This window comes from Neltuma alba, unplaced genomic scaffold (assembly GCF_004799145.2).
Source record: "Neltuma alba isolate B1F8T4 unplaced genomic scaffold, ASM479914v2 tig00013418_pilon, whole genome shotgun sequence".
Lineage (NCBI taxonomy): Eukaryota > Viridiplantae > Streptophyta > Magnoliopsida > Fabales > Fabaceae > Neltuma > Neltuma alba.
The window spans coordinates 62,808-79,104 of NW_021637671.1; the positions used below are offsets into that span (position 1 = coordinate 62,808).

General features: G+C 32.5%; 1 protein-coding gene and 1 pseudogene across 1 annotated transcript; one reads left to right on the forward strand and one right to left on the reverse strand.

Moving 5' to 3' along the window:
• Positions 1 to 7,761: 7,761 nt before the first annotated feature.
• Positions 7,762 to 10,384, forward strand: LOC114737218 (putative receptor protein kinase ZmPK1; annotated as a pseudogene).
• Positions 10,385 to 10,575: 191 nt separating this feature from the next.
• On the reverse strand, positions 10,576 to 15,281 carry LOC114737222 (E3 ubiquitin-protein ligase PRT1-like). The gene is made up of 7 exons (XM_028925134.1): positions 14,999 to 15,281; positions 14,652 to 14,680; positions 14,385 to 14,564; positions 13,200 to 13,562; positions 12,892 to 13,092; positions 11,795 to 11,886; positions 10,576 to 11,183 (listed from the first exon to the last, which is right to left on the reverse strand). Exons 1-7 carry the CDS (start codon positions 15,094 to 15,096, stop codon positions 10,866 to 10,868), a joined length of 1,281 nt encoding a protein of 426 aa, XP_028780967.1. The 5' UTR covers positions 15,097 to 15,281; the 3' UTR covers positions 10,576 to 10,865.
• Positions 15,282 to 16,297: the final 1,016 nt, after the last annotated feature.

Consider the following 16,297-nt stretch of genomic DNA (forward strand, 5'->3'; position numbering starts at 1 on the left):
CCAATATGATTAATTAATATAAAGCTTTTTATAATATTTTTTATTAAGATAATTTTAAATAATTAATTTTAACTAATTTTTTTCAATGAAAAAAAAACCGGACCGGACCGGCCGGTTCAACCGGAAAACCGGTGAACCGGCTTCCAGTCCGGTCTGGTTTGAAGAAGGAACCGGATTCAAATCGAACCGGAACGGACCGGAAAAAACCGGTGAAAACCGGAAAAACCGTTGTGTCGGTGGGTCACCGGTTTTCTTTTTTTTCCCTTCCCTTACCAGATCCCTTAACAGAAAAACTCCATCGCTGTCCTCTTTCTGGAAAGTCGTCACTCTAACTCCTCTTCTCTTCTTGCCTGCGTCGCTATTGCTCTCAGCTTCAGCCACTTCTCATTTCATTACTGTTGCTCTTTTCTGGTAAGGCCATGCTCGAGTTGTTGCTCCCTAAGCTCCATTATTTTCTTTCCTTGTCTAGACAAGTGAAAAATGGAGAAGGACGAAGAGAGTAAAGAAGAGAAGTAAAAGAGCGGTTGAAGGAAGAAACTGGAAAGTGATTGAGATGATAGAACAATACCATACCGTCAGTCTGCTCACTGTTGCACATTGAGAAAAGAAAAAATAATGACATCAAAAAATTGCTGGAACATGGGAAACCACAACGGTTAATTTAAAATCCAAGCCCATACTTCCTATTTCCTGTGAATAATTTAAATGCGTAGCAGGCTAGTAGCTGTAGCCTGTAAGTGACTATGACATAGCGCTGTTCCATTTAAACTTTTTTAAAAGTGTTAGAATGATATGATTGATTGCTTGATTTCCGACGTGTGTGATCTCCTAGTGCTTGGCTTAGATGATTTGAATTTTGGTGTCCTAACACTCGTGCTTTCTTATATTTTTTGGATGATTATTATTTATAAATTTTGTTTTATTTTAATAGAGTTAAATTGTATTATTTTAATATGAACGGTTTGACCACGGTCCAATCACGATCCGACCAATAACCCTTGACCCAATGTCTCGACCGGTTTAATCTCCGGTCCGGTTTTTTGTTCCTTGATTTTTTTAACTCAGAACTTATAAAAACTATTGAGAGTATGTATCAACCAAATTGGATATTGGACCGGTTCCGTCTCACCAGTCGAACTGAGCGGTTTGATTCAGTTTTTAGAACCCCGTGATCAAGAATTTCAGAGATTAATGGGAAATTTTTTTTTTGTAAATTATAGAAAGCCTTGCTTAATGGGATTATTGAACAAGATATCCAGGTCAACAACATATTTAAAGACTTGGTTGTTGATAGAGCATAATAATATCATGTGATTCATATAACCGATCTCACTTTATAAAATAAGACTTATTGTTGTTGTTGTACAGAAAAGCTGGCTTTTATTTATTTATTTATTTTTAATCAGCAATTATAAAGAGTCTTGCTAGCACCTTGAAAACTATTCTCACGTCATTTTGGAACCAAACCCAACAGAGATTTTCAATGCTCTTCAGATTATGCATTTTTTATATTATTATTTTTAAAAATTTTGATCGAATGTCTCTAAGCTATAATATATATACATATTAACGCAAGATTTTTTTATACACAAAATTAACGCAAGATATGTGTGTATAAAATGTAAAGTGTACAGTATACACCGATAAAAGTTTCAGATCGGCTATGCAAAACTTTTTTTTTTTAAAAAAAAAAAGCAGAAAAAAGTGCAAGAATTAATGCTGCATTTGCGGTCGCCGCTTATGGCTCGAGTGACTCTGAGCTTATAGCATTGATAAAGGGTATAATGGTAACTACAATTTTGATTCTAATTATATCCAATTTTTAATATGAGAATTAGATAACTAATTTGTAAATATTAAGAAAAATTAATAAATGTAAAACTCAAATAAATTAGGTCTTATATTTAAAATCAAATTAAATTTTTAACTAATTTTTATATTCAGCAAAGGTATTTATTATAAATCATTTGAAGAGAAATTTTTTGCTTTAAATATAAGCCATTTGTATGATATTTAATAATTTTTTTTAATTTTATTCTTATCTAATTTTTACTAAAAATAGGGGAAGCAGAATGCTGCGGAAATGACTTGTAAATATATGCAGAAAACAAATTTAATAAAAATAAATTTAAAATTTTTTATTAATTTAATGTAAAAACATAAAATATAATGATAAAGACCGGAATAGTATGATGACAAAAAAACTGTTGAACTTGCGGCGGGCGGATCCTGGCTTCGTCCTGTTCAAGTGGAAGCGGCGTCGCACCGTGTGGGGGAGGCACATAGCAACAAAAAATTGCATTCGGGTTTTTTTTTTTATAAATTAAAAAAATATTCTCACATTAAAACTCCACCCAGGCATCCTCCAAATCTTGAGGCTAATATCTTCTTTCTTGTCTCCACTTTTCGAGGACGAAACGGATGAAGATCCTATCATTCCAAAGACCAAACCAATTACGTTTGCTGGTCTTCTCCATATTCAAAACTCAGAAGCCAACTTTCTGTTATGGGGTGGTTAATAGAATCATCTATCCTACTGTTAATTCTCTTCCTAAATTTATGCGAAGTTAGTTGAATATGACTCATATTTTGAATATATTATTGGGAGTTGGGTTTTGTCATAGATGAAATATAATAGGGAGAATTCCTATTAAATCCGGTTAAAATATCAAAATTCAAATTAAGACCTGCACTTTTAACAAATACTTATTTAGGCCAAGGGCCTTATTAGGAATTTTCTAATATTGTTAAAAGACTAAAATGCCCCTTTAAGTTGGTAAATTGATAATTGCCTCCATCAATTTATGACGTGGCTTCTTTTTTCTTGAGATGCCACTAGATGGTCAATCAACTTCACGCATTCTTACTCTATATATTGTTAAAAGACTAAAATATATAATTTTTTTTATAAATTTATATTAATTAGTTTATATTACTTCATCCATCTCACCAAACAGTTGAAAAATTATTTAAATTTCTAGTATAAGTTTACATTGATTATTAATATGAATTTTAGTAATGAGATGATAAAATATAACACGATGAGAACGTCTATATAATAGATATAGCAAAGCACTTAAAAAAGAAATGACAAATTTGATGGTAAAATTTACTAATACATTTTAACTATTTTTTGGGGTCAAAACTGATTTTTTTAAAACTAAAAGAACAAAATTTTTCCTTCAAAAAATTATTAATTTAATAGTGTTGGAATCAAGTAATTAAAAATTCCTTGTTCCCATTACCAAAAAAAAATTCCTGTTCCTTTAAATATCTTATCAATATTTTAGAGTTAGTATAAAATATTATATTATGCATTGTTAATTTTTTGCTCTTAATATTTCCAAATTTTCTTATGTATAAATTTTTTATAAATAAATACTATATAATGTCAAGTTTTTCAGGCATTTTAGTCATTCAACAACATTTAACAATTCCTAATAAGGCCTCTTGGCCTAATTAGGAATTTGTTAAAAGTGTATACCTTAATTTGAGTTTTGATATTTCAAATGGATTTAATTAAGATTCTCTGAATATAATATCTTAATCTACTTTATTTCATATAATTATCATTTTTCTTATAAATTAATTTATTTAATTTATAACTTCATATATTGCCTATTTGGATTAGCTGTAAATAACTATAATTTTAGATAATCAAATTTTATAAGTAACACTGATTAATTACGAGTTCTGTTTGGATATTTTTTTTATAAGTGATTTTAAGAATTATGATTATTTTTAGTTTTCATTTATTAAAATCACTTATGTACTGCACATAAGTGATTTTAAGAATTATGATTATTTTCATTTATTTATATTGGGTCTTTTATTTAATATTTGTACTGCACATAAATTTTGTAAGTTATTTTAAATAATATTAAAATATTCATGTCATTTATTAAATCACTTATGGATGTATAATTACTAAAAAAAGGCATGAAGTTAATAAAGTAGCTTATATTTTCATAATTATCGTATTTAATAACAAATTTTATTAAATATAATTTAATAAATGACATGAATATTTTAATATTATTTAAAATAACTTACAAAATTTATGTGCAGTACAAATATTAAATAAAAGACCCAATATAAATAAGAGATGAATGAAAATTAAAAGACCCCATGGAAAAAATTTGAAGCGGTTTAGGTTGAAAAATTGTAGGCAAGATATGCGGAGATAATGTTTGAGGAGAGATTTTTGAAAGAATGTGGAAGGGTAGATTGAAAAAAATTTAGTTGATGACGATTGATCATAATTTTTCAAACGTATAAGCTACTCATTCTTGTTTATCTTAAAAGTGCGGTAGAAAGATATAAAAATTACCCAAACAAGACAAATTTGCTTCATAATCACTTATTTAGGTTTAAACAGGGCTATTTGAGATCCTATCACTTAACTAAACAGGCTCATACTCTGAGTATAATATAATTTTACATAAACATTTTATAAAGATGGTATCACATTTATTATAATTAACTATTCTGTGTTTATTTTTTAAATTTACTATATCAATTAATAAGTGACTTTCTATGAGTGTTTGGGTGAAAACAAAACTATAGTTTTAAAAATACTTTACGGTATATTGAAAAGACCTCTTCTTTATACATAATTATAAAACTATTTTTAAGATGATAACTATAGTAGAAAAAGAATTGAGTTAGAGCGTTAAAATACTACCATGATTGTAAAGAATTTGTCTTATTTCGAAAATATCAAAAAAGGCTCCAGATATATAAAACACCTATGAGTTTAACAACATGTAGAACAAGGACTAAGGGTACAATAACTACCCACAAGCCCATCAAAAATATTCATCCCACAAAAATTTAGAGCATAAGAAACACAGGATGCTCATCCAGTCCACAAGTCATACACATAAGAGTAGTACAAACAATAGAGTCTTATGGCTTCCAGTTATTCTAATAACATTCCATCAAATACAGTCATTCAACAACCCAACAAAAAAAAGTATATATCAACAAAACTATGGGCCTCAAGATGGCAATACATAACATTACATGCCTAAACTAAAAGAGGACTATTAGGCTATACTCGCCTATGCTTCTGGTTGCTTCTCCTTGTGCCGAGCTAAACTAAATGACTTTCTTGAAAAGCATTAGTAAATAGTGGGGTGAGACATAAAGTCCTAGTAACCAAGCATTAATTTATAACATATACAAGTATGATGGCAAATTGGTGAAGTAGTGTTTAAATATAATTTAAGTAATAAATAATGTTTTAACAGATACAATCACATAAAAGGAGCATATCTCACCATCCACAACACAATTCATACAAAAGTACATATATGTAACAACACAATGAAATATGCCTTCCCATCACCTTACTCCTTATAACTGCTTGACAAGGACTCAGGCTTTCTATATTGCGTAACTCGACCAAAGGTTACCTTACGCACATTAAGCAATGGGCCCCTTCTTGTACCTACACTGCCCAAAAATAGACTATAGTGTAAAAGATGTCTATCTAAAAGCTCGTTCTCAATTCCGGGCCAAGGAAAAGGAAGAACTACAGGGGTTTAATAAAAAAGTCAAACACTAGAATCAATAGTGTAGGCATGCCACGTGAATTTCAAGAACAATTATCCTGCACATAACAAAATCTCAACTTCCACATATGAATCCCATGCATGGTTATAATGTATATTGAAAATATCATAATTCTTCAAAATAAGATGATATAATTTCAAACAAAATGCAACATATTTTCATTTTATTTAATAACATAATATTAGTATATTAAATTCAACACCACAACAAAACATAATTTCAAATAAAACACAACTCATACATAATTAAATTAACATACTTTCCACTTCACCAAAATTTGTCATATAAGAAAATATATATTTTATTCACAGGCATACTTTCACAAATTAATTTGAGAAAATAAAAACATAATAAACACCTTACAATCTAAAACATGTATATAAAATAAATTAATCCCGGTTACATCTACTCCAAATTTAACTTCATGGCTTGAGAAATAAGAGTACAAATTACAGACTTCGAAGTACAAGATAATCTACAAATAATATAGATGCGATTTAACATACATACAAATAAATAACTTAAATTATATAGGATTTATTGTTATTGATATATATATACACACACACATATATTTACTATCCAAAAATTCTTACCTCAAATAACATTTTTCTTCCCCCAAATAACTCATTTAAATTATAAAAAATATTGTTTTTATCTAACATTATAAAAATCTCAATTTATAACTTAAGTTTCCAACTTCAAAAAGATTTTCTAATAATATATCTTTAACCTATTTCACATTTTAAATTGATTAAATATCAATAATATACTAAATAACCCAAATAAGTTACTTAACTTAAATTTAATCGATAAAAACATTCTATATATCATGAATAATATATTTTTCAACTAAAATTTTAATTTAAAATTCTCGAAACAATCAATAAATAAATATAAACTGATTAAATTTTAATAATATATCAAACAACTCAAATAAATTATTTGACTTAATTTTAATCAGTATAAATATGATATATATCATAAATGACAGAATTTTTAACAAAATAAATTTGATTTAAATACCAAAAGTAATAAATGGACAAATCTAAACTAATTAAAATTAACTACTCATTTACCTCTAAATCTCTATGGTCATCTATTGTCAAAACTCAATACTTACTCCATATTCAAATCACAAAATCTTCTCTAAACATTATAATGATATTACTGATATAAAGCTCTAAATATATAGAAAATATTCATAAAAAATTTTTAATAAAAAGAAGTATATGTATGTATTTAAATGATCCTCAAAACTTATATTGTCTTTCAAAATGCTAATACTCCTCTGTCTTTTTTCCTATCTCTCTTTCTATGCTTCTCACTCTCACTTTCTCTTCTCTGCTAAAACCTCCGTTTTCCATTTATCTTTCAAACCCCAACCGTTTCATCCCCAATTTTCCTTCTTCATTTATTAATCTCCCCCATTTTTCTTCCTTTAGTAAATGACTTCTCTCCCAAACTTCTCTTCCTTTTAAATGTTCTCAACCTTTTTCCACCGAATTCGGTGGAAAGATGTGTGATTTTTTTTCTTTTTTTTTTAAATTATGATTTCATATTATTTAATTATTATTATTTGAAATAAATTTTTTTAGGATGCTACATATACAAAATAAATATATAGAAAAATTCACCTCAATTTACGAAAAAATGCTTTTAGAAAGTATTTTTAGCCAAATCCAAACACCCTCTAAGATAGGGTTTGGATTAGCTTTTTAAAAGTGATTTTATAATGCACCAAGTAAGCATGTAAGATGAGTTTTATTTTAACTTACATAAAAATAATTTTTTAAGTGCTTGTAAGGATTATTTGGAGTTGCTATCTACTCCTTTAATTCTATTTATAAAACACTTTTGGCAATTTTCACATAGAGTAAGAAAAACCTTAAAATACATTAATTCTTTATAAAAATATAGTAATTTTTTAATTTTATCTATATTTAATAAACACAGCTTTCAAAAGAGATAACTATTTATACTATACTCTCTCCGTCCTTTATATTTTCATAACGTTATTTAAATATATCATATGCAGTTCAAAATGAGATTTGAGGGCTTGTTTGATATGAGATAATTAAATAAAATTAAAAGTCTAGTTTAATAGATAAAAGTATAATTGTATGCTCTTCCACGTGGTCCAAGAGAACTCGTGGACAAATAAATAATTAACCACGGAGAACATTATTAGAGCAAGGAACATCAAAGTCAAACATTCACACACATTGACTTTAAATTTTAAGGATCAAATCTCAATTTCCGCAGATGAAATGAATTCAGAGTCTATTTATATGCATCATTCGAAGACCGAACCATAAAGGCACTGATCACAATGATTCATCTTCCGCAGATATAATCAAATCCCATTTTTCCTGCTGTTTTGATATGGCTGTTTCTTCAACCCTACGCATTCTTCTTCTCTTATCTCTGTCTTTTCGATGTTCTTCATCTTCATCACTTAACAGTGGCTTCTCTCTCTCAGTGGAGAAACCAGAAGATGTTATCCTGTCACAAAACGGCGTCTTCTCTGCCGGCTTTTACCTCGTTGGTGAAAACGCCTGTGTATTCTCCGTTTGGTTCACCCAAACCCTCACTGTCGTTTGGACAGCAAACCGTGACCAACCCGTCAACGGAAAACGGTCATCACTTTCCCTTCTCAAAACTGGAAACCTTGTCCTCTCTGATGCCGGACAGTTCAACGTGTGGTCGACCGGCACCACCTCGTCTTTGCCGACCCGGTTGGTTCTTAACAACAATGGAAATCTAGTACTCTGCGAGAACCAAATACGAGGAAGCAAAATTCTATGGCAGAGCTTCGATTTCCCGACAGACACTCTGCTTCCGGGACAACAACTCACAAGATATACAAAGCTAGTCTCTGCTAGGAGCGAAACCAACTATTCCTTTGGATTCTACAAGCTTGTCTTCGATGACGAAAATGTTCTTAGCCTTCTATATGATGGTCCCGATGTCTCCAGCAAATATTGGCCATCACCGTGGCTTAAGAGCTGGGAGGTTGACAGAAACACCTACAACAGTAGCAGAATCGCAGTGTTAGATTCAATTGGAGGTTTCAGCTCAACAGACAAGTATAATTTCACAACTTCTGATTATGGGGCTTTGATACAAAGAAGATTGAAATTAGATCCTGATGGAAACATTCGAGTGTACAGCCTACAGAATAATCAATGGGAGGTGACGTGGCAAGCCATATCTGATTCTTGTATTGTGCATGGAAATTGTGGTGCTAATAGTACTTGCATGTATGATCCTAAAGAAGGAAGGAAGTGCTTGTGTCTTCCAGGCTATAGAGTGAAGAACCATAGTGATTGGTCTTATGGTTGTGAACCCAAGTTTCAACTCTCGTGCGATAAAAATGAGTCTACCTTCTTCAAATTGTTCAATGTTGAGCTATATGGGTATGACGTTGTCTATGTGAAAAACATCACTTTGAATGATTGTAAGGATGATTGTTTGAATGATTGTGACTGCAAGGCTTTTCAGTACACAATGGACCAGCAAGGCTTATTTCAATGCTTTACGAAAAGAGCTATGCTTAATGGTCATCATTCACCAAGTTTCGAAGGAGCGACCTACTTGAGACTCCCAAGCTCCCTTAGCAGCAATGTTTTGTTCCGTGAAGAAGAAGAACCAACTCAAGAAAATGGTAATGTTTGCCCGGTGAAGCTTGAAAGAGCCTATACCAAGAGACACGTCAGTAGTTTCGTGAAGTTCTTTCTTTGGTTCGCTGTCTCAATTGGGGTGGTTGAAGTCCTTCTCATTTTTACAATTTGGTGTTCTTTGATTACAAAACAAAACTCTAGTAGAAATCAACAAGGATACAATTTTCTCTCTCCTTTTGGGTTTAAAAGATTTACTTACTCTGAGCTAAAACAAGCAACAAAAGAGTTCACAGAAGAAATTGGAAGAGGCTCAGGTGGAATAGTGTACAAGGGAGTGTTGGGTGATCAAAGAATTGCAGCAATTAAGAAGCTGAACAATAACATCGTTGGAGCCAAACAAGAAGAAGGAGAATTCCTCGCTGAAGTGAGCATAATCGGTAGGCTTAACCACATGAACTTAATTGAAATGTGGGGGTATTGTGCAGAGGGAAAGCACAGGCTTTTGGTGTACGAGTACATGGGAAAAGGTTCTTTAGCTGAAAATCTCAAATCAAACACTTTGGATTGGACCAAAAGATACAACATCGCTCTTGGAACAGCAAGGGGTCTAGCCTACTTACATGAAGAATGCCTAGGAGTGGATTCTGCATTGTGACATAAAGCCCCATAATATTCTTCTGGATTCCAATTACCAACCCAAGGTAGCAGATTTCGGCTTATCCAAGCTTCAAAATCGCAATGACCAAAACTCCAAAAATTTCTCAATTATAAGAGGAACGAGGGGGTACATGGCACCTGAGTGGCTTTTTAATCTGCCAATAACGTCAAAGGTGGATGTGTATAGCTATGGGATCGTTGTGTTGGAGATGATAACAGGAAGGAGTCCGACGAGGATGGGAACTGGGACTGATGAAGACGAAGGAGCAAATAATGGGAACCTTTTGACATGGGTGAGAGAGAAGAGGAAGAAAACGACGTCGTGCAGTTGGGTGGAGCAGATACTGGACGCAGCCATTGTATCAGAGTATGGGGTTGAGAAGAGAAAGATGGAGACTCTGGCTAAAGTGGCTATGGAGTGTGTGGAAGAAGACAGGGATGCGAGGCCCACCATGAGCCAAGTTGTTGAGATGCTTCAGAGCCAGGAAGATGATGCTTGTTAGTCATCTATGGCGGCTTACGAATTTACATGCAAATTCTCTCCAATAATATTGCATCTTGTGATATGATAATATGATAAGAGTATGTCTGACTCCATACTATCTAAACATATTAATGAAGGGAACAGACTAACTGCATTAGTAGTAAATATTATCTAAACACACATATTCTGTTACCATAGAAAAAAACACAGTTAATAGTCATTGGGACAAGGATAGAATCCAAAGACACCAAACTGAAGGTGAATATATAGAACAGTATTAGATAAACCATATGATAACATTCTTGACTCATAATTCTTCAACATCATACAACCAGACTGAGCACTTTTAATATATAAGTTAACAAAGATGTCTTCAAACTTTGGATCCTCACGTTTAAAAAAAGAAAAAAAAAGAACTTAATTTTACTGATGGTTCCTCAACTGCCATTTTCCAAATAAACTAGTGAGTGATTCCCAACCAAAACAGCGGCAGATGAAGTTGGGATTTTTGTCAATTCAACTCCTCAATTGGTGCCGCCAGAGTCATTCTGGTTATGTTCTCCATCAGCATCAACCACCAAATTGGGATCTTCAGGTCTAAATCCTAAGCTTTCCATAGGCAAGTTTTCAATGGAACCATCTCCTAACTGTCCAGTAACCAGTCTCATTATGTTATGGATAATGTTGATTTGTTCAAGCTCAAACTCGTGATCTGGAGTGTGCTGCTGATTGAACCGACCCGGAATCTTGCTGCGAATTTTATAACAGTCCGCACAAAGATCAAAACCAATCTTCTCCTTACAGTCTTTGCATCTGTATCTATCCCCAACAATTGGAAACATCTGAACAGACAAGCCTTGTGTTACCACACTAGAAAACTAGAAGTATCAAAGAAAATGACTGAAAACCCCCGGGGTGGGGGGAATGGGGAATCAAAGTGTGGGGGTATTATGATTTCTGATGTCTTAATTTTGTTTCTTCTGCATAGCTTCTTGCCATGGCCTTTGCATTCCAAAAAATAGAAATATCAAATCAAAAGAGCTCTCTAAACGCCCTACAAATCTGCAATGCAAACCCCTTAGCATTATTCATGAACCCACAGCTCAATGGAAGCCAAGAGAACGACTTTAATTCAGAAAAGATGGGAGGAAAAGAATTTCTCAAAGAGAAGTCTAGCCTTAGACTTCATTCATACACCAAGAATCCTAGCAGTAGTCCTCATCAGTCATTTCATAACATCAGGAACTAAACAAAATACAACTACATGGTTGCATAAGGAACAAGGCATTAGTATAAAAGACCACTACCATCCTGGGTCAATAAAATAAGGTTTCTACTTGGTAATGTTCGTTGCTCATTTCCACGTGAACAACCCCAAATATAGATAAACATCAAGGGGAAAAAAAAATACAAGCAAAAATTCAAGAAAGGAAAGATTAGAGATTTTACATACCCCACAAAAATCACAACCAACTCCAACATGTACTTTTGAGTGAGGATCAGACCACAATGCTGCTCTTCCTCCGCCATCATTATTCAGTGAACCTGGAAGCAGAAGCTAAAGCGTAACTAGGAGATACCAATAAGATGGAATAATATTATTAAAGAAACACTGAAGTGAATCAAATTTCGAATGTGTAAGAAAGGGGAAAATTGTAAGAGGGAAAACTTTTACATATAGGGAAAGAACCAATTAGTAGGAATGACAAAAACTTAATGTGAGAATCATCATCGAAACTCAAAGAAATTAATAATTGAAAACAAACATGTCCCTCAAGAATAAACTTGGAACGATTAGCATGAGGTGGCTAAAACACGCAAGTGTATCAGCCAGAAGTTTGAAACAATGACATTGAAAAGAGGAGAATTAATGATATGACAGAAAAGGGGAATGGGCCGAGTAGAAAGGCTGGAGGTTGAAGCACTATGGTTGTGGCCTGCATCTGAACTTACACAAGATGAGAGGAGAAAACAATTGGATGAGCCCATGCATCTTCCTAAATCATAATGGTCAATGATTTCCAAATCATAACAGCCAATTCCGCTTATCAAAGTACTCCTCTAGTCCTTAATATAGGACCTAATTATTGAGTTGATCTTGATCCTAAATATAAGACCTATTTATCACATTTATCAATTTTTTCTAAATTACCCTTATTGATGCTCCCTTAACCATTATCAAGTAGGACATGAAAGAAGGATATGAAGAAAGATGATTATGCTATTTTAGAAAAAACATGTCATATTTTTTATAATTAACTAATTTACCTGACTTTATTAATCTAATCAAATTAGTTAAATAGGTTTTGTATTAAGGACCGGAAGAGTAACTTTTGTTTTCTTTTCTTTAATAATCAACAATAATAGATGTCAGCTTACTATATGGAATCTCCCTAATATACCATATATTTTATGCATGTGCTATTTCCTACGATTTATTTTGAAGGATTGATTATCCTAAAAGTTTCTTAGAAGAAACTTGATTTCCTCATGGATTCATCAACAGAGTACAATCAAATTATACTAAAACCAGGAGGCAAAGATACATACAAGAAGGGGTATCAGGTTTATCGTTGATATGCCTAAGTTGAACAGCATCTCTTTGCTTTGCATATTCCTCAGGAAATTCTTCCTTTATAAAGTTATCAAGCTCCAAACAAACTTTTGGAAATCCCCTTGGATGTGGAAGTTGACAAATTTGGCATATAAGCATCTCATCAGCTGAGTTCTTGATGCAAGACTCACAGTATACTGTAGAGAATGAAGAAAAAGCAGAGAAGTTATGTATCAACTGAATAGATTTTCTATCAATGGTCTTATTATTTTAGAAACGAGAGGTAAATATTGTGCATAAATACCATGACCACAGTTAAGAACAACAGGATGAAAAAGCAGTTGCTTGCATGTTGAACACATCACATCTGCAACTGATATCCTCTGCTGCCTATCATTCTGAGGCAGCACTTTTGCTTGAGCAGGAGTCCCGAGAGCTTCAGGAGTTCCACCAAAAACATCTTTAGAACAGATGGTTCCCTTATGTTGCATTTCAGTTTCTGACCCTGATGGCTCCATACTTGCAGAAAGTCCTATATTCTGCGGGTTGGAAACCAGATTCCCGGTATAGCAGGAAGATGAAGTACCTAGATGATCAAGCTTAACTTCTGATGCAAGATTATCACCATCAAATTGAGGAGAGTAGCAGCCCCCTTTCTTTTCTTCCTCTGGAAAAAGGAAACAGATAAACCGTTGCTTCAAACTTTGCCAGAAGAAGACAAAAAGGAAAACTCGTCTTTTTGTAATATATGCAAATGTACTTGAAAGAAAGTGACAAGAAGAAGGGGAAACCGAAGCTTACAAACAATATACGAGGACAAACCAAGAATCAAAAGAACACGAAAAAAGTTTTACATGTTACACCAAAAAGAGTACAAATACGACACGAGGAAAAAAAAAAAAAAGCCTCCAATAAACAGAGCAACAGAAATTTATGGATATGCATTCTGCTTCAAAAAGTAGACCTCCAGAAAGTTCTTATCCTTGGAGTTTACTGTCATCACATGCACTTCAAACACATATGATGAATTTCGATTTTCTCTTTTTGCTGCGTATCAAGAATTTCAAAAGAAATGACTTTTTGATTTACCAAGAACTATTTTGACTCTGAAGTTTAAGATGTCAAATGAAGGTCTATTAATAGTTTTTATTATAATTTTTAATATGCCTAGTTACATAAAAGTCTTTTGACCTTAAATTATGGCCATGTCAAAATTCAAAGGTTCACTTTGCCCTGTGCAGAAACATAATTTCAATTAAGGAAATCAGATCAGCTTACTCAACACATTTTGAACATGTGAACTGAGGAACAGTAACAAGCACCAGCATCAATGACTTGGCAGTTTTTGACAGAAAAATTTACTAAATCTAGCACCAACACATTTTAATTTATTTTCCTTCTGCGAGAAGATAAATTAAAAGCAAGGACCAAAAGTGGCAAACTGCACGCACACACGTGCTCATGCACAAGGCCCCGGAAAAAGGCATACCAAGACTTTGAATTTCCCTTTTCTTGTAAGCAACAGGATACATCTTCAGAAGCAAGAAGTGAAGCATCCAACAGATTGCAGGAAAGTGATGATACGGATGCTCACAACTTGGACAATGAGACTCAAAAAGGGGGCTCATTGAGTGGTGGACACACCAGAAACAGGATATGTGGCCGCAAGCTGAAAATGAAAAATAATAGGCTTACAGGATTCTAATCAGAGTGAAACAATACTAATTTTTCCTTAATGAAGATAATGTTGACTTACGCAGCACAATAGGCTTGCATAATAGATCCCTGCATGATCAAGTTAGACTTAGATTTAGCAAACAAAACCTTAAAAATGGAGTCAAAAATAAAAACCAAATAAAGTTGAATTCAGAATCGTTCCTAGTTCCATAGATCAACGCATTCATCAACCAGAATTTAATTGAAATATGTGACGGGGGAAAAAAATGTGACTTCCAAATTATCACCATTAACTCAACTCGATCTTCGAAAACCAAAATTCCATGACCCTTTTCCAATCATGAAAGAAGATATCGACATACTATAGATCAACATTAACAGATGGCTTGGAGATGCTTCGCTTTATAATGATGAAAAGAAACTTACAGGCAAACGCAGCAAACAAAGGATTTCGAGAATTCTTCTTGCTCATTGTCGGGAAGATTTGCATCTTCGTTTGCTTTCTCCATTCTCTGTAAGGCCATATTTCCGGAGCCGGGAACAGAGAGAAGGGTAACACCAGATGATTAGCGAAAGCAAGATGAGGTTCTGAAGAACTGAGTAAGAAAGTAAAAACTCAGCATTTCATCATGCTGCGAGTAAAGCTATGATCGGCCAATAGGAACCTCCAAGCATCCGGCTTACTGTAGGAATCAACAAGTCAACCTGTTATTGACTGTGGCTCTGTTTGGATAGCACGGTTTGGGGATCCAAACCATGGTTTGGGGATCCAAACCATGGTTTGGGAAAAATGCTACCCAAACAGCCTCTCCAAAAACCAAAACCATGGTTTTGGGTCAAAACTATGGTTTTGACTCCAAAACCATGGTTTTGGAAAAAGCAAAATTTTTTTGCTTTTGGAGAAAAAAGGGAGAGTGTGAGGGCCTATATGATATGTATCTTGTTATTTTTTTTATAAATATATTTAATCTTATATTTTATAAATATATATAGACATTAATTATTTATTAATTATATTATCTTATGTATTATTAATTATGTTGGTAAAAAACATATTATTAACAATTTTATTTCTTCAAATTAAAATATATCATAAAATTTATTTTTTCTGTAATTATCATATTAACTTATGTCTTTTTTTTAGTAATTTGTATATATAAAAAGTGCTTCTGATAACAACTATCCAAACACTCTCACTTCTCAGAATCACTTTTTTACAAAATCTATTCTTCACAGAATCTATTTTTTCCAGAATCTATTCTCCAGAATTACTTTTCCAAACCACGGTTTGGTTTCATCCAAACACACCCTTTGTATAATTGCCCAGTTTCTCTGCTTTCTTGAAGCTTTGTTCCTGCCCTTCTAGTGTAATATTACTTTCTGTGATTAATATAAGAATTTATTTGATTTTTATTTTGATTCTAAATATAATATCCTAATTCATTTTATTTTTTATATTTATCTATTTTTTAAGATAATCTTTATATTAGTTGTACATATTAAATGTTTCATCAAATGATATTTAATTAGTAAGGATATTTTAATAAAGATAACATTTATTTATTACAAATAATTAACTCAATTAATTTTCTTAACCTACTCAAATTAGTTAACTAGTTCTTATATTAATATCAAAAGTAATAGTATTTGATAGCAAGATGTTTGGAGACAAACTCAAATAATAAATGGGTTAAAGTAGAAATTCGTTTGGCAAGGTTTTATTCA

What these genes read in the sequence shown, in the direction of transcription:
- LOC114737222 (XM_028925134.1), bottom strand. Translation starts at nt 15,096, where the DNA reads ATGGCCTTACAGAGAATGGAGAAAGCAAACGAAGATGCAAATCTTCCC. An exon ending in AAGGGAAATTCAAAGTCTTG is followed by an intron (nt 13,563 to 14,384) that starts GTATGCCTTTTT and finishes TCCTTTTTCCAG; the next exon opens with AGGAAGAAAAGAAAGGGGGC. An exon ending in TAAACCTGATACCCCTTCTT is followed by an intron (nt 11,887 to 12,891) that starts GTATGTATCTTT and finishes TTCTGCTTCCAG; the next exon opens with GTTCACTGAATAATGATGGC.